The sequence below is a fragment of the Cyprinodon tularosa genome, unplaced genomic scaffold (assembly GCF_016077235.1).
Source record: "Cyprinodon tularosa strain WSP-4 unplaced genomic scaffold, ASM1607723v1 ctg3, whole genome shotgun sequence".
Lineage (NCBI taxonomy): Eukaryota > Metazoa > Chordata > Actinopteri > Cyprinodontiformes > Cyprinodontidae > Cyprinodon > Cyprinodon tularosa.
Genome location: NW_024039007.1, coordinates 1,391,600 through 1,413,268, shown reverse-complemented (window position 1 = coordinate 1,413,268; position 21,669 = coordinate 1,391,600). Strand labels below are relative to the sequence as shown.

Sequence of the window (21,669 nt, the reverse complement as noted above, 5' to 3'; positions counted from 1 at the left end):
GCTGGTTGGTGGCTTTTAAAAGCAAGTCGCTGCTCTTCAACCTGCCATGGGGCGTTTAAATAAATATAGATATAAATGTATAGACTTCAATCTTTTTGTATATATAAAGAGGGCTAGATTTGATTATTTGATTAAAGGAAACATGCTTTCCATTCAAATGTGTAAACTTTCTGTTTTTAAGATTTATAGGAGTTTTTTGTTGCATAATTATTCCATCCTGGAAAGAGAACGGTCCAAAAGGATCCATTCCTTGATGAGGGGAATGTAAACTTTTGACTGGCGCCGTTAGTGGGACCAGATGCTTTAAATCCCTTTAAGTTAGTTTCAACATTTCCCTCTGTAACATGCAAGGATGCCATCAAAGCATTACATAATTGTATGTACTCCCAAAGAAGGGAGTGCATGCTGAAAAAATCTAAAACTGTTCATTTTCTCTGTCCTCCTTTAAGTCTTCCTTTGTTTTTGCAAATGATGATTATTTTCCACAGATCCACAAAGCTAAAGTACGATGGCATGGGAAGCAATGTTGGAGCTGGTTTGATAAGGAGAAAAGCTTTAAAATCAGCTTCAGTAGTGGTTATCTTCCCAGTGGAGAGCAGCCGACATCTGCAGGCATCAGTTCATGTCAATGGTGTTGAAGACCCACTCTGTGAACTTCTTGAGCTTGGCTGAGGCGCTGTAGGATTCTTCCAGGAGACGTTGGTTGTCCTCTCGCAGGCTTTGGATCTGAACTTGTAATGAAGTCTTTGCATCTTTCTCCTAATATTGCAAAAAATATTAAATATATCAAATTGTTTTATATAAAACAATTCAATTTTCTTCCATTCCACAGTCAACACAAAAAGAATAATACACTCTAGCTCACCTTCTTCAAATCCTCCTGTAGGACTTTCACCATGGACTCTAACTGGCTCAATTTACCCATTAAGCATGCGGGAATCTCTCTGTAAAACAGGAAAAGCCATTAATTTATAACCCAATCCTCTAACTGATGATTTTAAAGATTAGTGTCCAGTCAGCCAGAAAAGGGAAATAATTGCTTCCATTAGCTGCATGTGTCTGACGGGAATGAAGATCTCTGGATCTTCCATACTGACAACAGCATTGCTGGAAATGAAGGAAATAAAACAAACATTGATGTCTTGTCATATCCTGAGTCCTCTTACCCTGGCAGGGGCGATCTCTGAGGAGCTGCCTGAGGCTCGGCCTGCTGGGGGCTGGCAGCTGATGTGCTTTCAGCAGTGGAGCTCTCCTCCTGGGCTGCTAGATAAACCAGTCTCTGCTCTGAAAAACACAACAATGTGAAGTTAGAACTGAAGAAATGAGGAAAACAGAGTAATGCTGCCCTCATCTGGTAGAAGTGCAAATGACAGTTAAAATTGGGAAAAACACTGTTTTCTAGATTGTAAATTCCTTTGGTCAATTTTTAAAGTAAAATAAAACAAAAAACAAACCTGACCATGATTTTAGGGCACACATATTTTACTTTAGTCAGACATTAAATGGGGATAAATGACCTGGAAATATGTATTTTTGTCATAAGTTTGGAATAAAGTATGTAGTAAACATAAACAATCCCCATATTTTAGTTGATTTTTTCTTGAAATACATTAAAATCAAATAAATGTGCGGAAGTCAGTTAATAGTTTTTTTCTTAAACTAACCCTCAAAAGCCTTTGCAGCATCCACCAGATCTGCCCAGTCCAGTGGGCCATCGGCTCCGGTGTCAGGTAGGGGCATGAGTGCAGGATCTTGCAGCTCCTGCTTCCTCTTCCTCTCCTGCTCCAGCTCTGAGCTCTCTGGGGCGGTCAAATCTCCTGGGGGGGGGGGCAGGATAAATAACGAACATTAAAACCCTATGGATTCCACCATTACTTTATGAGTGTGATGCTGAATTCCCCACATGTTCCTTCAGAAAACCAAATCTACATCATAAAAAAATATATCTGGTTCATTCAGTATTGCAATGAAATGAAAAGACTCACCGAGTGATTTGTGTGAGGCTCGTCGACTGGAGCCGTGTCGCGCAGTAGGTGAGCGCGGGATGGTGGAGCAGGTGAAGAGGAGGTCAGTGGATGCGTCACACTGTCCACTGGAGGTAGACTCCCTTTGTCCGCTGTAAATACTCTCATCTGAAAGTGTCCTCTGAAGGGAGCGCCGGCTGGGAGGAGGGCCCGGGAATAACGGCTTCAGAGAAACATAGAAGAGATTAATAATGGAAGGTTAACATATATATATATGTATATTGCTCTCACTTTGATCCAATTTTAAAAATGAATCAAGGCCTTAATATCAGTGTCAACCAATGTAAGTCATTTTTTAAACATCCCACCTGTGGAACTTCTCTGATCATCACTGATGCACATCAATTTGAGGTAGTTTTGATAAAAGAGGCCAATTAATTTAGCTTAAAGTTTTTTTTTATTTTCAATTTGTTTATTTTTTTAAGTATTTTTCAAGGCTTGTAACCTGTGAATCTAAGAGTTCCATTTCTATTGTATTGATGTAATTCTGCCGTTTTATCCAATCATAAACTAACAGGAAGCAAAGTAAGTTAGAAATCATTGGGAGTAAAAAAGGTAGCACAAGAATTCAAAAACTGGATTTTTGTTACCTTCTCTTCATTTGTTTTAGGTGGTGGGCTGTCAAGAGTAATCAGTTTCTTCAGGTCTTCTTCCAGGCTGGATTTGGCAGTCTGCCGCTGGGGGGACTGGGCGCCACGGAGATTGGCCCTGAGCTGAGGTTGACCACCCAACAGACCGTCACTCTGGTGACGCCTGGAGACCGAAGCAAAACTCGGTTTTAGTTGGACAAAATCTTATTAACCCATTTAAATAAGAAAAACAGGAGGGTTCTAGTAGAAGCATACAGAAAGAACACGAGCTGCCAACAAGTAAAGAAGGTGAATACAGCCTTAACATCCCAGAAAAGGTTTTCCTAATGATCATATTAACAGAAGCCAATAACTTTAGGCAAGCCTCAAGAGGGCGCTGTTCACTTGCATTTTTTAAGCCTACTTTGTTAAATGCTCCATCATATTCAAAGATCTATAGAAAAAAATATATATACTTTTTCTGGCTTACTTGCGAGTGTTGCTAAAATCCACAGAGTTCACAGTTCCTCCAGGCTTCTTCCAGCCAATCAGGTACTTAGAAGTTGCTCCCTGGCGAGGATAGAAGCTCTTGGTTCCTGAGGCCTGAGCATTCTGGGATGTGGGGGACAGGTCGGATGTTTCGCTCTGTGGTGACGATGCGCTGCAGTCCTGTCCCATCGGGCTTCCTGAGTGACCGGAGCTGATTGTGCTGTAGCATTGAAAGGTGGGATTATATTATCATCATCATTTTACTGCTGCTTGGATCAGTTAGTCTTGATAAATACCATAAAAGATCAAACTCTTCAGATTTTGGTGACAATAAATCAACTGCTGCTTAGTTCCAATGTTTTATAATTGCACCTTACCATATAGACAGCAGTAGAAAATTAAATCAGGGTTAGAAACAGGACACCACTCTCTTTTATTCTTCACTTTAATTTTCTTCTGTTGTGTTATAATAACACAGCTGTAGCATTGATGTGAGCTGGGGTTGAGTTACTATTAAAAAATAGTTTTTCTTGATTCAAAAGAAGAGAACTTTAGAGATGAGAGAGTAGTGCTGAGCTCCAACAGATAACAAGGCATATACATACTTCCACCTCTCTGCTCTTATGTGAAAGCATAAACTATGAGGAAATAGTCTAATTAAAAAGTTAAAAATGCACATGCTGAAAAAAAGAAAACAGCAGCCCACCTGGAGTGGGATGCTGCATCGTTTGGACTGTAGGAGGTGTCATCAGGAACCACTGTAAAGCAGATTGGGCTCTTCCCTGTTCTCTCACTGCCTCCTGCAGGAACAAGAGAGTCTGGTGTTGGAGGCGACGTGCTGGACGCTCTCTCACAGCTTCCTGCCTCATCCTGCCATGGAACTTTTTCCTTGGATCTGAAGGCACCAGTAGAGGAGGCTGTGCTGCTCTGGGTGGCGGTAAAAGAGCTGGCGTCTATCCCGCTGTCGGTGGATGTGCCCTGAAGGTATCCGTTGATCTCCAGGTCGCTTCGCACTCCGGATCTGGAGCCGACTTCGTACCACTTCTCGTCGCTTTGCGCTGAGCTGGAGGCATTGCTGGAAAGAGTGTTGCTGCTCGAGTGGCTGGATGAATACGGAGCTTCAGCCTGTTTTACAGAGAAGGAAAACCTTCAGTTAGGTAAAGGAGTGAACTATTTAGATTTTTTTTTCTGCCGAAATCCATTTTATTTCTCCCCAGAATGGTGATTAACACTACTATTTATATGTGACCTCCATCTGAGCAGGCTGATTCCTGAAGCGACCAGGAGAAGGTAAAGGTCACAAAGCAGCGCACTCATTACACTGCAATGATGGGACCAGACAGAATCATGACCACAAATAAGGAAGGGAAGAAAAAACGGCTTAACTTTTTACAGCAGCCATTTCTAAATCCCATCAGGGATGAAGCTGCTGAGAGCCGACTCTGTCTTAGCAATGACCATTTACGCTGCAGATCCTATGAAATCTAATAGATATGTATCTGATTTAGTACCACATATGAAAACGCTTAAATTGGATTTTTTGGAAGGTGAAAAGATCCATTGTTTTTTTTTTTGTAGACCTAAACATGCAAAGATGAGGGAAACCTGTTAAAGTTTAAAAATAACTTAAGACTGAGGCAGAGATTAAGTAGGACGGAGGCCGTGGAAATACAGCCAGGATTTCAATCAAAGCATTGCCATTTATTAGAAAGCCAAGAGTTAGATTTAAAGTCCTTCACTTTCAAGATTAATGGACAACAATATCAGCTGCCAAGATGTTGACAAGCTAGTAAAGAGATCCCACCAAATGTCTGCAGCTGTAATTACTCTGAATTGTGGTTCTGTAAAGCATAACACATAAGTTCTGAATACAGCTGTAAACAAGTCTCCAAGATTTAAATTAAGAGCTTTGCTTCACTGTAATGTTAATATAACAAACAATTTTCACAACGATATGCCTCTCTTTGGTCTATCACACATGATCCCTATAAAATTCACTGAGATTTATGTTTGAGACATTAAAAAAGTTAAATAGTTGCAACACATTTTGTAAGGTTTCTTTACATTCTGCCTTAAAATAGCTGCTGCTGACCTTAATGTTTTTGTTTGGCGACTGGCGGCTGCTGTGATCTGATGGCTGGAGCCGAGGAATCACAATCTTAGAAACTACAGTATCTAAAAACAAAAAAACAAAACAGAAGTTCATCAACAATTAAACTGTTAAAAACATTCATGGTTTTATTCCTAATCTTTGAATTTTGCTAACCTGAGCTGGTTTTGTCTCCCAGTCTGTTTGCTGCGTCGCCGTCCACAGGTCTGGACCATCCGACAGCAGAACAAACTTTGGCTCCATTGACACCATCACCGCCCCCCTGCCGCACCGACGTTACAGGTGATTGGCTGTTGTTATTAAACCTGCACAGGACCAACAGAAGGACCATTTGACTCACAGTGTAGGCAACTTGCAAACTAAAAAGACGTTGGCGCAGGAAATGGACTTTACCCATCAGGCATAGGCTTCTGCCTCCAGTGGTTTGAACTCATGGTGTCTGTGTAGGAGAGGTTGGAGGGGGAGTTTGTGCTGTGCAACGTACGACCCATCACAATGGAGCAGGCCAGAGCATAGTTGTCATTTCCTGGGGAAAATCTGTGAGCACACATATGGATGTCGTTAAGGACATATTCAGCAACCAGACAGAAAAGAATGCAGTGCATCTGATGTACTGCATAAAAGATTTATATTCATCCTGATACCTTTTCGGGTGGAGAGGTCGACCATCGCTTGACACGCTGCGAGGGATAGCTGCGTTGTTGCGCTCACTGAAGTCTGAGGCCGGCGCCTTGATCAAGGTTCCCCCTGAGGCGACAGCACGAGGGCTGGATGAGCTGCGCGGCCATTTGCTGTTGTTGTTGGTCGGCCGGAAGGGGAACTTTAACTCGTAGGGCATGCCCTCTTTATGATTTTTATAGTCCACAAGAGGCATGTGGTAGATTTCAGAGCAGCCTCTGTTAGGGAACGAAGCAACACTTCAAAATAATGTTTACTAAATAAAATCACAAAAAAATTAAATGAAATAATCATCTTCTCTACCTGCGTGGGGTGGAGTCCTCGTGTGGTGGAATGATGACCACCTTGACTGTGAGAGAGGTTCTGAGCAGGTCAATCATCTGCTCATGCGACAGTGAGGCCACAGAAACCTTGCAGATCTCTACCAGCCGGCTGCCCTGCCTCAGCCCAGCATCCCAGGCGAACCCGTAGGGCTCCACTTCAGCTACGATGCCCTCGAAGTTAACATGAAAGCCCAGCTGACCTAAAGCGTTCCGACGCAACGTCATTTCTGTGGTCTGACTGCCTTTCGTCAGCAGCTACAGAGGAAAGAGTGAAGGAAGGCGTTATCTTGGATACACAGAGATACCAGGGACAGACTAACTAAAGGAAAGATAATGCTGTACTTAAACAAGTTTTTCTAGGTTGACTAAAATGAAACACCATGTCCATGTCCTCACGGGCAGGTTGTGATGCTAGCTTAGCTTAGCGGATATCTTTGCATGTATATTCGCGTATATTATATATATGAATAAGTGTCATCATTCACTGACCTCTAGTCTTTTCACAACCTCACCGAAGTCCTCAGTGTTGTTGTTGATGGATCGAAGTGATACGCTCTCTCCATGCTCGTAGTAGATCTTCAGAGAGGCGGGGCTCCCTGTCGACCAACCAATGATGTCGCGTGTAGCACAGTTAAAGACGACTGCTTTGGCCTCCTGGTCCAGCAGGATGATGAAGTCGTTAGAAAGGGCCAAAAGGCATTCCCGTTCAGCACCCGCTACCTGATCTTCGGCGTGAACCTGCCAGGTTATGGCCCCGAGACTGCGTAGCTCAGCCCCGCTGTATGGACGCACTTTCTCCCGACGCTTGTGAGCCAGAGAGATGAAGGGGAACTTCCCCGTGGGCTCCACGGGCGTGGTGGTCACATGGCGCTCTGCCAAGTCTCGCAGGTATTCTTGCCGCGTGCGCGTCGCCATGGCACCAAACTTTTCTGACTTGTGGGCGGCGTTTTCAGCGTTAATGACTTTGGCCAGCAAGAAATCCCGGAAGACAGTGGACTTGGGGAAGGTAACTCCCCTTGGGATCGGTGGACCAAAGGAGGGGACGTCCTGGGAACGGGTTACAGCAACGCTGCAATGGCAAAATCAGAGAAGACAGAGAGGACATTTTGCTTAAACTTTCAAAACAAAATGTTGTTTCTACCATTAAAATGTAGCATTTAGATGTATATGAAATAATAGTAACACATATATGAAGTTTACAAAAGAAAAGCAAAGAATGACACATTTTAATAAGAAATGTTTGGTTTGTTAACATTTAAATTCAGTAATGATTGCAGCATATAATATTTATTAAACTAAAGCCACTCGGGGTGAAAACGGCTTAACGGTTTATTTTGGGCACTAGTGGCCATATTTTGAAAGCACAAGGACAGGAAATAGGTTTGAGAGAGAGGGGAAGATGTACCGCTGAGGTCAAAAGGCTGGGACTGAAACCAGTGATGGCTGCATCAAGGTGCATGCTTAATCCTTGGACCACTTCAGCTCCCTTCACTATTAACTAAATAAAATGGAGTTTACCTTACACTGTCCCAACATATAACCTCAGGTAGGGATTGCTGCAAAGCCTCGATGCAATGATGTATCCCCTGCTGCTACTTCCTAGTCTGGGACAGGGGATTGCTTTAGATTTTATAACTCACTGCAATTGGCAGTGTAAATTATTAATTTACACTGCCAATGAACAATTAGTTAATTATTTCTGTATAAATACAATTAAAACTGTTTTTTGAAATATTTTAAAATAATATTTGTTTTGAACAGATAGTGCATAAACTTTTTTTTTTACCGATTTATTTAATCAGTTACCTCTAAACTAAATCCAGAGCAAGTAATCACAGACAGAAGTGAAATCTTAGTAAGCTAAGGTAGTCAGTGTCTAATAAAATTTTTTCCACTGAGACCGAAAGGCCAGGACACAGTAGAAGTAGAGAGGCTTGAACTTAGTATTCAAAAGATCCACATCTTTGCAGGGGAATCTGTTGATAGAGCAACCAAATCCTGCAATTTGTAAGGCAAGAAAAAAAAACATTGTTAAAGGAAAGTTCTTAGAAAGAGTGTAGAGGAAACAGGAAAAATGGAAGAGGTTTGATGATGAGACTGAAAAAAAACAACTACCGTATTTTCACGACTATAAGGCGCACTTAAACGTCTTTTTTTCCCCTCAAAATGTGCGGTGCGCCCTTTGGTGCGGTGCGCCCCATGTGTGTTGTAACTGCGACTTTTGAGACCACCTCATTGAGGAGATGATGAAAGAGTGGCTGAATGTAAGGAGACCAGGTGTTTTTTTTCCACTCATCACCATCGCTGTTAATATGTAACTCCATGCGTGCCCATCTCACAGCTGATGTGAAAAACATGGGGAAACAAATTAACGCTGTGCTCGCTGTTCAACCGCTCGACATCGGTGTGAACCGGACCCAGCAGGTGCAGCAGAAGCAGCGAGTTTACATGCAAAGTCAATGGTTGACGCGCGTATAGGTGCAGCAAAAGGTCCCGCAGCGCTGCTGCTGCTCGAGATGGAAAAATTGAAGTTTTGCTGCTGGACGCGCCGCATCAACCAATCAGAGAAGCTGATCTGGGAGCTGACAGCGAGACAGACACAGCGCTCTGATGACATATGATATTAACGCAAATGAAAAAGGCTGGATGGATGAGGAGATGATGAAAGTGTGGCTGAGGCAGGTGTATGTGAGGAGACCAGGTGCTTTTTTCCACGCATCACCATCGCTGCGTGCCCATCTCACAGCCGATGTGGAAAAAAAGGTGAATCAAATGAACGTTGTGCTCGCCGTTATCCCGGGGGGTCTGACAAAGGAACTTCAACCGCTCGACATCGGTGTGAAGCGGCCGTTCAAAGTAAGGCTGCGAGCGGCGTGGGAGCGATGGATGACAGACGGAGACCACAGTTTCACGATAAGTGGAAGGCAGCACCGGGCAAGTTACGCCACAGTTTGCAGATGGATTGTTGATGCTTGGACTAACGTTTCTGCTGGAACTGTTGTTCAAGCTTTCGCAAAAGCCGGCATTATTTCTGAGGAGCCGCGCGGCACGGAAAGTGACTCTGACAGCGAAGAAGGGGAAATTGGCATGTCTGATTTAGCGCAGCTGTTTAATTCAGAAACAGAGGATGATGACTTTGATGGGTTTGATTAATACTTTGTAATAAATACATGAATAAAGCACAATCATACTCAGTTTTGCTCCCGCTCTATTTTTCTACCTGAAAACTTAATTCAACAGCAGCCTTTGGGCGGGTCTCCTCTGGTTTCACCGCGGTGGCTGGCAGGTGTTTTTTCATCTAAATAATCTAAATCTTGCAGCTATATTTGCTGTGATCAGTGGGAATAAAGTAGTTTTAATATGTTTTTAAGTGAGAAAGGCCACCTGAAAACTTAATAATTGCAGTCAGTTCATCCAGATTATTATCGGGCCTATACTATTTCTATCGGAGGCGCTCAGACCCCCACATACCAGCGGTGCACCTAAATAATTTTCATCTAAATAATTTAAACTGCAGGCACCAGGATACCGGCAATAAAAGCGAACATATTCCGTCGGCAGGTTTCAGGATTTTAAGTTAATTTAGGAGTGATCACAGCGCTGTGTCATCTGCGATGTGTCTGTCTCACGGTCAGCTCCCAGGTTTGATTAATACTTTGTAATAAATACATGAATAAAGCACAGTCATACTCAGTTTTGCCCCCGCTGTATTTTTAAATACGCAGTAGAGGTATTTAAAGGTAGTAGAGGACATGTACCTGTATATAAAAAACGCGCCCTATAGTCCGGTGCGCCTTATGTGTGTGTTAAATACAGAAATGGCACACATAACTGAGAGTGCGCCTTTTAGTACGGTGCACCTTATGGTCGTGAAAATACGGTAATCATCCTAAAGTTTGATGTGAGGGGAAAGTAATGCTGTCCATCACTTTGTACAAAAGTCTCTAATGGTGAAACATGTCAGGATCAGCATCATGCTCTTGGGATCCTTTTCAGCAGAAGGATTGGAAAACTGATTGGATTTTATGGGGACTAAATAAACAGCAAATCAGGAATAAAACCTCAAAGGAGTTGAAAAGGATCTGAGGCTGGGATGATGGTTCACTTCCCAGCAGGAAAAAATGACATAAAACAATGAAACTGTTCACATTAAAACATAACGTGTTGGAATTACTAAGCCAATTCCAAGAGGGGAATCTACAGCAAGGCTTATAAATTGACATTCACAGCTAATTTCTTGTAACATTTTTCTGCTACTTTGCAAAAAGGAACAGGCAGACTGGTCCACTTCTAAAGAACTATAATTGAGACCCGGTTTGTACAAAAATGTATTGATAGAGCATTTTATAGCAGCGAACTGACAGCAAACAAAAAACATACTTTACAATTTTTTAAATACATAAAGAAAATGTTTTTCTTCTATTTTGTGTTGATCAACCACATTAAATTCTGATTAAAACATTGATGTGATAAATTATACTGCTGCACATTGTGCGATGCGGGAACATGTCGGTGTCCTATTAAGAATCGTTGCCTTTGACCTATTTAATTAATACAAAGAAGGGTGTTGGATTCTTTCAAAGCTCTTCTTCTCCTGTTACCCTCCGCTGTTCCAGTTTCTACAATGGAGTTAAATTGCTTTAAATTAGTGAGCAGAGGCTTGCAACATTCCCTGAGAAAAAAAACCTTGGCACAAATTCAGTAAAAGGAGGGTTTATTCTCAATAATATGTTTTGAAAATCTAGGAGTTTCAGCTTACATGTTTTAACCCTTTAAAACAACTGACACTGATGTAAAGTAAGCGATTTTCTACACATTCAAAAGCTTGCAAACAGCAAAAAAGCTAACAAGTGATAAATATCAACACACTGTGACTGATAAGCTGATGTGACAATCCTGTCAAGACTCGATCCAGCCCATTAAACTGATCACACATCCGATGCCTAGAGCAGAAATGTTGTACACCACGGCTTACTGCCCTTGACGTATGAAACTATGCATTCAAACTCAGATGACAAGCCAGCTCTCAGAGCTGTCACCGTGCTACGCTCCATGTCATCATGGTATGTAGAATGAGCACAGCGGTTGGATTTTGCGAGCACAAACCACCTACATTTTCCAAACAAAGGTCTGGTTATGCAATCCTGCTCGCTGGCCTCGTGTGACTTTGAGGCAGTGGTTGAAAGCAGCGGATTAGCACCGTGCTGGCCTTAGGCCACTTACTCCTAATGCGCGGTACTGGCTCAATATGACCGAAGCATTACCCAAATCTCAGCAGTGAACAACAGTAGACTATTAATAACTGCATGACTCAACTAATCATAACATACTGCTCACTGAAAGAGAAAGGAAAACACCCTGCAAAAACGAGTGAATAAAATCTAAACAATTATTTTCCTTCTGATATAATATTTACAATCGAGTGCTTATGACGCACCTACAACACGATAAGCTGATAGCTTGGGATGCAAATGGAGCAATAGCACCGTGTAAGCCATGCCGTTACTTTTAATATTTAATGCTTTAGTAATAGAGTTTCAGAAAGTTCTAAAACATTCAAGAAATTTTAAGATTATTAGATGCATACAATAAAAAAATAAATAAACTTCCACGGGTTCATTTTCAATGAGCCACTTCTTTCACAGCACAATGATTTATTGTAAAACTACTAACTTTTAGACAGAAAGTTAGGTAAAAGCACCAATTTGGCACATTTGCAAACATTTTGTAGCAATATAATGTATGTTTAATTTACTTAAAGTAGTAAACTTTAACTATAAACTAAACAATTATTGAGAGAAAAAGGGGGGAGTTGTGGGTCCCTGAGCAAAACTCTCATGCCCCCACAATGGAAGCCGACTGCTTCCAAAGGGGACGGGTCAAATGCAGAGAATGAATTTCCCCATTGTGGGACAATAAAGGGATTTACATAAGATAAAAAAAAAAAAAGAATTAAAATACTGCTCATATCTCTAATGTGTTCTGTTATTTAATGACAGTACCATACACTTTATTCCCCTCCATTATGGTTCTCGTGGTTTTCTGGACATGTTTACTCTCATAAGGTGGAAGCAGTTTTTTGCTGCTTGTGTATTTTGCCAAAATGGTGCAAAACGAATTCCTAAAGTTTAAAGGAGTGGACTGTACATTCTCCAAAAAGAGGAAGAACTAAACAAAAATGTCACAGGCAGTCATAATGGCTTAAATTCTTGTGCCCCAGGAAAAATAGATAAAGCCAATTTAAGACTCTTTTTAGGAATAGGATAGAACCAATAGAATTCGAACCATCTGGCCTTTTCATGACCAATGGCAATTTCCAGGTTTTATTGAGTTCTGATTGTCCAATTCTAACCATGTGTGTTTGGCATTTTCTTCCTCTAAAAACCTTGATCAAAAACAAAAATTAATGTTGCAAATTCTCCTTAGCAGAGGTAACAAAATTAAGCCCTACAGAACCCCCGATTAGAAATGCAGCAATCAAGCTTTTTCTGTCTTGATAGTTTGAGTCCAACAGAAAATGAAAACAAGACAAGAAACAATCAAAGTAATTTGTTGGTTGACGCATTTATGGAAAAAAAGAGGTATGGGTTCTTAGGTTAGAGAAGAAAAACAATTCTTTACCTGGATAGCTGTTCAGAGCCAAATAATGAAAAATAGACTGATGCATTAAAATTAATTTCTAATCAATAACTCACCTCCTCTGTCAATGGTAATGTATCATTCTCCACTGGTTATGGCCAATACCCTAAAAGTCTTATTCAGTCAGATTCTGTGCCCTTAAATATTCAGCAAGTTTCAGGTAAGCCTGCAGTCCAGTTCTTTTGGTTGGAATCAGTGAATATGATCCAAGCAAAGACTCAGAGTTACATCCCAAGTGATTCAGGCAGATGACAAAGGTTAACAGTATTACTGATGCCAGGTGGAGTCTCTGGGTGGTCCCTTCAGGATTCTGAATGTTGTGTCCTTATAAAACATGCAGGGTAACATTAAATTGGACATCGTTTGAAAGTAAAAGATGCCCACTCAGATGAAAGGAAACAGATATGCACTGATCCATGGAATACCATGCCTGGAAAAAAAGGGTAAAAGAAAATCCTGAACTTGATGTTAGTGTGAGAAATGAAGACAATCCTGACCCGTCCGCACCGGAGGAGAACCCTGTGGGATCTGAGGAAATTCTGCTCTGCACGCTCCTCTTTACTCACATCCATGGGCCACTGAAGAAAGCACTTCAAGTGCAGGGCACTAACTCCTTCAGACCACTTCGGCTCATGCAGCCCAGGGGCAAAGTGGCAGCCAGTGAAGGGGGGGGGGAGGGGAGAGAGACTGTATTGTACCAGTGTGTGAAGAGTGAGCCTTCAAGTAAATTAGTGCAGGAAAGTGTGTATCTGTGTGTTCTGTGTGCAAGTGAGCATGAGGAGGCGGTAAAATGGAGAAACGGGGCTCCATGAGTAATGGATCTCGACTACGTGTGCATAATATCTGTGCATACTACGAGATGCCTTTGAGTTGGTGATAACAGCAAAGAGTTGTGGTCTATCATCATCATCATTGTCATCATCACTAGGCCAAGAATAAGCCAGAAGAAGAGAACAAACATTAATTCGACACCTACAGCAGAAATAAAGTCTTTGTTCGTAACCAAATGTGCATGGATGTATATATAGCTGAAGCAGCACACAATCCGTGAAAACGAAGAGGGGGTTATGAAAAAAGGCTTTCAAGTTTGATATGTGCCTTGCAGTCAGAGCTTTTCTCTTAAAGCTACCGCATATACCTGCATAGAAAAAAAACTGCTACTACCACGGAGAGAAATGGGCATCATAAAAATGAGATCAGTCAGCTCTTTTGGTGAGACCCACTGAATTAAAACTGAAAATAAATAAAAAAGAAATCTAGCTTCTGTTGTAAAGCAAGACCAATTCATTTGGAAACCAATGTTTTAAGGTGTGGCAACATAGCAGCTACATAGGGTCTAGTGTGAAAACTCCAAAGTCAGTAAAAATCAGGTCATCTGCTACTGTTGGTTTAATCAAGTCTAAAGTCTGTGACCAGGATACTTCAGAGCGCCTTATGCTTATCTCTCATGATAAGCTTTATAGGGCTGCTGATTTCATTTTCCGGCAAGACTTGGCATCTGCCCATATTGGTACCTAAACCTGGTTCAATGTCCATGATGTTACTGTGCTTAATTGACCCGTCATCAAACATTGTAACATCGTGCTTACCTGACCTGAACCCCACAGGGAATCTATGAGGTGTTGCCAAGAGGAAGAATAGAGTCAACAGATCCAACAAAGCAGATGACCTAGAGGCTGCTGTTAAAGCAATCTGTGCTTCCATTGCTTCTCAGCATAGATAAAAGCTGATCGCCTCCATGCCACACTAGTGATTTATTTATGAAAAAGGAGGCCTAGCTATGTAACAGTTATCTGTAAAATACATGGGCAGTTATTACAAGCCGTTAGCCATAATTAAAATACAGCTGTGTGATAATATATCTTCTTTTAGTTTTATTTCTCACTTTTCCTGTTTAAAACACATTGATGTTTTTATTGTATTCTGATTGGCTGAGTGGAGCCTCTACCCCTGATAATAAGACATCAGGACCCACCTGTAGCATGTGCCGTCAGAGCAGGGGTTGTGCACTCGGACGATGATGAAGACATGCTGAAAGTGAGACCGAATGGTTCTGGGAGTGAAAGGGTGAGCTCCCGGTTCCTGGAACACAATGGTCACAATGTCGTTCCCAATGTGCCGCTTCCTGAGCAGCTGGAAGAACAACAAGGATTGTTCAGAGAAAAAAATTATTTTGAAACTTTATGGTAAATGAAAACATACTTAGTTGTCAAATACATGTTTTTCTTTGCATTTGCATATTTCTTTAAATTAAAGCTTAATGAGGGTGTGATTTCAGAGCAGTTGTCCTGCTAAAATCCTGTGGTTGTGCACTTTTGTTTTAAAAGAGAAAAGTTGCTCAATACTGACAGAAACTTTTCCCCACACACAGATCTGGTTCTATGTTTACCTGTTGCTTGTTGTTGGGTGTGTAAGGCAGCATTGTGGAAACATGAAACATGATCTCGTAGTCCTTATAGGAAGTGAAGAGGGAGTGAGTGCCAGTTGAATCCGCTGCAGGAGGAGAAGAAACTCAGAATTGAAAACCATTATAACACCACCCTATTCATCTGTTCTTTCTTGCTTTCTGTACACAACAGGATGTACTTTCATCACAGCCCAAACATGTTGACAATAGCGAGCTGTGAATAAACAGCAATCGGCCAAAATTGATCTTCATTTAAGGAAAATTAACCTCTTTAATTATGTATCCTGTTCATTGTGTTCAATCAACAGTAAGAAAGAAGGAAACTATAAACCTTCTCAGTTTAATCTAAAGCCAAAATGACCTATACTGAATTGCAGAGAATTATTTCTATACAATATATTCTATACAATATAGAATAATTTCTATACAACTTCAAACTTTTAATCTTCCTGTTAAACATTGCTATGCTATGTGGCAGACCAACACATAGGGATGAAAACCTATCAAGAGGAACAAAAGTAAATGAAGCAAATGAAGGAGCAATGCATGGCTTCTACTGCTTCAAAAAAACAAAAACAGAATACAGATATCAGCCAATAATATTGACAGGCCAATGTGTCAGTCTTTCTCTAAAACAAAACATGCCGAGTGTGTGTCTAATTACTCTTGGTGTCCAGCTGGGCTCTGTACTTGGTAAAACCCTTAAGGCGGATTTTCTCCCCCAGCAGCTGGAGGAATTCCTCAAAGGCAGGACCAGCGTTCTCGTTGTTGTACATTTCCTCCTCTGTGCTTTGTCCAGCTCGGCAGTACATCACGCCAACCTTCACGTGAAAACTTAGCTGCAGACAAGAAAATGATACTCACACAAGTTTCCTACAGATTTTTGAATATAGAGAAAAATAAAACTTGAAGGTTTTAGTTTTCTAGCTGTTCCTGTGAAGGAAGGAAGGAAGGAAGGAAGGAAGGAAGGAAGGAAGGAAGGAAGGAAGGAAGGAAGGAAGGAAGGAAGGAAGGAAGGAAGGAAGGAAGGAAGGAAGGAAGGAAGGAAGGAAGGAAGGAAGGAAGGAAGGAAGGAATATTTTCTATTCTTGTGTAATCCTCCTACCCCTTGTTCATCCAGCTTCATCAGCTGCTCTGTGACTTTGGGAGTATTGAAGGCCAGTCTGAGGCAGGACAGATCCAGTTCTGGGAGAAGGTACTCCAATACGTCTTTGATGGGCAGACCTCGGCTGGTACCATGTTTGGAGGTAGAAGGCACTGCATCCTCCAGAATAGAACCTCTAAGAGTCGTTAACTAAACATACAGAGGTGAGGGATAAAGACTTTAACAACAATAGACAAGTAAGGAAATTCAGGCATAAACCATTTGAGAAGAACAAAATGAAAGTTGGGGGGGGGGCAGACTTGTCCAAATATTTTGTAACACAAAGTATGCATTGTGCTGAGCTCCTGGGACTGAACTCAATCACCCAGCTATCTTAGCAGCTGGAGCAGATTCGCACACCTTCTTTCCTGCAAGTCAGAAGCTGTGCTGGTTCTTACAATAAGCCAGTGTTTTAATGTTTGGATGAGGGAGTGGGGGTGCTACTTCAGTCAAACTTGTAAGTTTAAATCAAATGCACCTGTCATAGCTAGATCTTAGCACACAACACTAACAAGTAAATTCTTCTGTGTCTGGGAAAGTCTGCTATTATATCCTATAAACCAAATTTGAAACCAAATTTCCTAAGATAAAAATATAGTAGAATAAAACTCTGAATTGAAAGATTTTATTGAATTTTGCAGGTTTTTACAAGCTGGTTTTTACTGACAGACCTTTGTTGCTATGGGCAACTATACTTCCTGATGTTTATTCAAACATTGCTAATATTGAGCCAACAGCTGAATAGCTTGGAGCAAGGTTACATAATATTGATTAAAAAAAGTGTTGCGACATTTACATTTAGTCGCTTTTCATTACGGAGCATGTGAAAAGAAGAAAAAAAAAGCTTGACGTGAATAAATCATTTATGGGTTAAATGTGAGGCACAACGACAAACAATTTACCAAGTCAATCCCAAAATAAAAAAAAAACATAAAACTAAAACCCAACATTAGTCAGACTGCTTTACACAGTTAAAATAAAATAAAGTGCAAGATAGCAGCCATGTCTGACCTCGCTTGTTCTGAAGATAATGCGATAGTTGTACTGTTGGCCTCGCTCTTTTTCCTCGTCCAGCTTCTCTCTGCGCAGGCTCACAGCAACTGGACCCAGAGCCTCGTCTATGCCAAAATAGTTCCAGTGCTCTGAGATGTAGACAAAAAAAACAGTTTCCAAACAGGGCATTTTAAAACCTGAGCATTAGTTTGTAGATCATAAAATATTTACAGTTGTAGCAGGAGTTTTATGCACCCATCATCAGCAACAAACAAACTTGGATGGCTTTCTAGAAATAATTTGAGCTCTTTTGGATTTTGTTTTTGTAACTGATCTGATCATTAAACATTTTGCAAAAAGAGTTTTGATCTTTAATAAAAGCTGTAGGTTTTAGAGCAGCCATTTCTTCCTTAAAGTCGTAGGGAAATCATATTTGAAAGTCAAATCATTCTGGCTTAAACATGTATATAAATGTACTCTATATTTATTCATTAACGTTACCATTGAGTTCCGTCCCAGTGTTCACGGGGATGGATGTCTGTGTCTTCGGCAGGTGTAGAGCTAACAGAACTGGCAGCGTTGTGAGGCAAGGGCTCAGACACAAAACTCTCCTCCTCTTGCATGTTTCCGCTGTCCATAGCGTTCCTTGACAGTGTCGTTTCTAAATCACCAGATTAGTGCTACTTGGTCCCAATGTAATTTCCTATTGGGAACCTACTAGCACTAAGTTGCTAACTGGTTAGCAACGATGCTTTGAAGAAACCGACCACAACCAGACTTGCTTGTGAACCTTCCGCCCTCTTAATAAACAACCAATCACATTCACTTTATTCACTCGTGTCAAGTCCTGCACCACTCGGGAGAATTCGGAAAATGCAATAGTTGGAACAGCCGTTTCCCTATGACTTGAAACAGAACCTTCCCATTTTAAGTTGATGCAAACCCACGTTGGATTACTCAGGCCAACATGTCCTGATTTATCATGGCTTTGAGGCTTGGTTGTTTCTCTGCTGGTAATTTAACATCTAACACATTTATTTCCATTCAAGGTTAACTGGTTGAGGTTTTTAGTTAAAACTCATAAAATTCCGTAATCAAAGATGATTCCAAACACATCTACAAGTTTTAAAGATTTCTATGTAAGGGTTTTATACCTCATAGCATTTTCATTATATTGCATTGAGCATATTCCAAAAGTTCTGTTTCACTAACAACCAAAAACTTCTGCCGGTATGCTAAAAAAAAATTTTATTCACCACAAATGAACAATTAGGAAGTTGAAAACTACACCTGTTCAAACAAGTTGGGGATCTTTAAAATCAAAACTTAGGAATTAATAAAAGGCTTGTATTAGACTTTCTAAAAAGCAATGAAGGCTGCGGGATTCCCTGCACACGCTAAGAGGTGTTTATTAGGTACGTGGAAGTATATTTTTCTAGCATAGAACGAGAGAAAAGTCACTTCACAACAGAAAATGTGCACTCTATTTTTGCTTTAAAAAAATGTATAATGAATATTTTTCTCCTAAAACAGAAAAAAGGTTAAATGCAACAGTTAAAGCACAGTGATCTGATGTGCAGGCTTCTGATCTGGATTTTAAATGCATCTTACCTTTAAGGTAGAAAAACTTTCTATAATAGTATGCTCCCAGGTCCAAGTGTTCCACGATGTACTGTTTGCCCTTTTCGCTCACTGTGCTGGGCCCCTCCTTTGGTCCCTCGAGAACAGCGACTCCAGCATTAGTGCAGTGTGTGCTCAAAGATGTTTCATATAAATGACCATCTCCAGTCAGGCTCCCTGAGCTACTGCTGCCAGCTCCACCACCCACAGTACACTGATAACCTGTCCTTACTAGCCCACCTGCTCCCAGGCGGCGCCATCCAATCCCATCAGTTCCAATCTCATTGCGAAAGCAGGGGCAGCTCAGCAGCATTTCGTTGCTCTGCTCGTCTCCTGCGTCCAAGCCTGGGCTGTCTCTGGAGCTCAGCTCCTCCTGGCTGCCGCTGGGGGAGCTGTAAGGCAGGCTGTGGGTGGATGAGAGAGTGGAGGTAGCAGAGGCTACGGCAGCGGCGGATGCTCCAGTGGTTGTGTTTTTCCTTTTCCCTGCGGTTTGTCGAAGCTGAGTGATTTCATTGAGGTCGAAAAGGATGCTCTGAACATCGTAGTGGGCAAAGCCTTTCTGACACACCCATGGTTTTAGAGAAGGGGCTGCATCCTCCATGCGACTGTCCTCCGCATCAGAACCAGCTCTTGAGGAGTCTAATTCACCTCGCACATTCTTAAGCTTCCGGAATATAGACTCCCCTCCTGTTTCGGATTTCGTGCGTCTTTTCGGAGGCTTGTCTCTGTCTCTGGGCTTTAGCAGATGTCCGTCTGTGACGTCTTCCTGAAGCTCTTGAAGTTTGATCCCGACGTTTAGAATATCCTCCAAGTTCTCTGGAGCAGGGCTACGCTGATCAACTTTGTCCTCTTGATAACCCTTCAGCATTTCAAAAAAGCTGTCCTTAGCTATTCCATGTTGATCTATTGACGACGTGCTGCCATATTCCCGATGAAGAGGGGACCACTTAGCTGTAGCTTGTGGAGCCCAGTCATCTCCGCTGTCTCCACTGCCTTCCATCTCACTGATGGCCATATCGCTGTTGCTACGCTGACGGGAGCGTCTCTGTCGTGGGTTTTTGTGTGCAGGACCTCTGTAATCTCCTGGGGCCAGGTAACGGCTGTCAGGGCTGTAGCTGTTAGGTAAAGCGTGGGTCCGGCTCTTCAGTGTGTTGTGGATGTTACGAAGCATAGAGGAGTCCTGAGGGCTCAAAACAGAACCTAACTTAATGTGACTTTTAATAATGGAGGGAACAGCAGCACCCCCGTCAGCTGACGAGTGCCACTGATGGCCCGGCATGTCTTTTCTCGGGGGCCAATCGGCCACCCGAGCCCGGACGCCCATTTTAGGCATCCCTGTGCTCACACTGGAATGGTAGTTGTCTGTGCGGGCTGGCAAAGCTCCTCCATTAACTGGTCGAAGATGCCCGGTATAAAACTCATTAGTGGCAGGGATGGAGCCCCCAGCCGTGCACTCCATCGGCGGGCGCTTCAGGCTGGTCATGACACCAGTGCCAAAGGCTTAAAGGCACTTAGCAGATGGGCATGGTTGCTTCTTGGACTTGATGCTCCTCACTGACCTCATGAGTAAATTTGATTGTTGGGATCAACAAGTGAGGAAGCAGGAGAGCTCCTCAGCATTCAGGCTTGCATAATGCCTCCTTGGCTGCACCAGTACTGTGGTTTGGCATGTTTCCACTTAAAAAGTGGAAGCCTGAAAAGAAAAAAAAATATATATATATATTAGGATTGGGCAGGAATATCCACAAGAGAAAATAACTGAATACCTGAATATAGATTTATGGTGGCTTAAAAGCCTCCTCTGCTAACAATAAATTAAGTTGAAAACTTGATTTAAATATTTCTTATCACCCATGATTTCACAATTTAAATGTTCTTTACCAAAGTTACATCCATGTAAACACATAAAAGCATTCAAAATGTGGTCAAGAATGGATATAAAACAGAAATGTTGATTTTTGGGCTAAATTAAAATCTTTTAAAATTACTGTTTAGAACGATCCTGCAAAAATGTCTTAAACATAATAAATTATTTTACAAGAGGATTGCAGAAAAAATGTTAGACTACTCTTATTTTCTCAAGAGTAGAACAACCATACAATAAAAGGTCCAGGACTGTGTATGTCTCCAAAAAAGCAAACATGGTATTTCCTATCAGTGGCTATATATATGGAAAAGTTAAAGGATTGTTTCTTTTCAGATAAGGCAACAGTTTTTGAACCAATTTAAACATAAACCAAAAAGAAATAATCAAAATGTAAGTATAAGTAAATGTTAAACTAAAGCTGATATTTTTTCAAATACACCAGCAAATATTGTTTGTGACCTCTGCCAGGAAGGTAATCTTTTTAGGAGAGTCTGTCTGTATGTGTATTAGGGGTGTGGGAAATAATCGTTTTGGCGATATATTGTGATATTCGGCTGCCCAATATAAAATCGATCTTCCACTTCTTAGTATAGATTTAAAAAACATAAAATATTGATGGGAAAATGGGCTACCTCTGCACCACCACTCCTGCAGAAAGCACTGTGGAGCCCTTTAACTGTGCGTGCAGCACCAAATCTGTATTGGAGGCAGTCACAGTGGAAGAAAACCCCAAACAACATGCATAATAATACCTAATCAATATTTTCTGATGAAAATATACAGGACTTGCTGTTTTATCCCATCAT

General features: G+C 41.5%; 1 protein-coding gene across 2 annotated transcripts in view; it reads right to left on the bottom strand.

Moving 5' to 3' along the window:
- Positions 1-285: 285 nt before the first annotated feature.
- Positions 286-21,669, bottom strand: part of LOC119787522 (signal-induced proliferation-associated 1-like protein 1) — a 54,266-nt gene continuing 32,882 nt past the window's right edge. The window contains exons 2-21 of one of the 2 annotated variants that reach the window (XM_038291429.1): positions 18,988-20,689; positions 17,395-17,525; positions 16,345-16,533; positions 15,904-16,078; positions 15,222-15,325; positions 14,808-14,965; positions 6,683-7,262; positions 6,174-6,448; positions 5,837-6,088; positions 5,586-5,729; positions 5,349-5,497; positions 5,175-5,257; positions 3,789-4,207; positions 3,084-3,302; positions 2,615-2,777; positions 1,986-2,187; positions 1,665-1,817; positions 1,167-1,284; positions 866-944; positions 286-759 (exon numbers count right to left, since the gene is read on the bottom strand). In XM_038291429.1, the coding sequence (XP_038147357.1) occupies positions 616-759; positions 866-944; positions 1,167-1,284; positions 1,665-1,817; positions 1,986-2,187; positions 2,615-2,777; positions 3,084-3,302; positions 3,789-4,207; positions 5,175-5,257; positions 5,349-5,497; positions 5,586-5,729; positions 5,837-6,088; positions 6,174-6,448; positions 6,683-7,262; positions 14,808-14,965; positions 15,222-15,325; positions 15,904-16,078; positions 16,345-16,533; positions 17,395-17,525; positions 18,988-20,479 (5,229 nt within the window). In that variant the 5' untranslated portion in view covers positions 20,480-20,689 and the 3' untranslated portion in view covers positions 286-615. The remainder of the gene's footprint in view (positions 760-865; positions 945-1,166; positions 1,285-1,664; positions 1,818-1,985; positions 2,188-2,614; positions 2,778-3,083; positions 3,303-3,788; positions 4,208-5,174; positions 5,258-5,348; positions 5,498-5,585; positions 5,730-5,836; positions 6,089-6,173; positions 6,449-6,682; positions 7,263-14,807; positions 14,966-15,221; positions 15,326-15,903; positions 16,079-16,344; positions 16,534-17,394; positions 17,526-18,987; positions 20,690-21,669) is intronic. The other variant, XM_038291430.1, reaches the window with a different exon arrangement.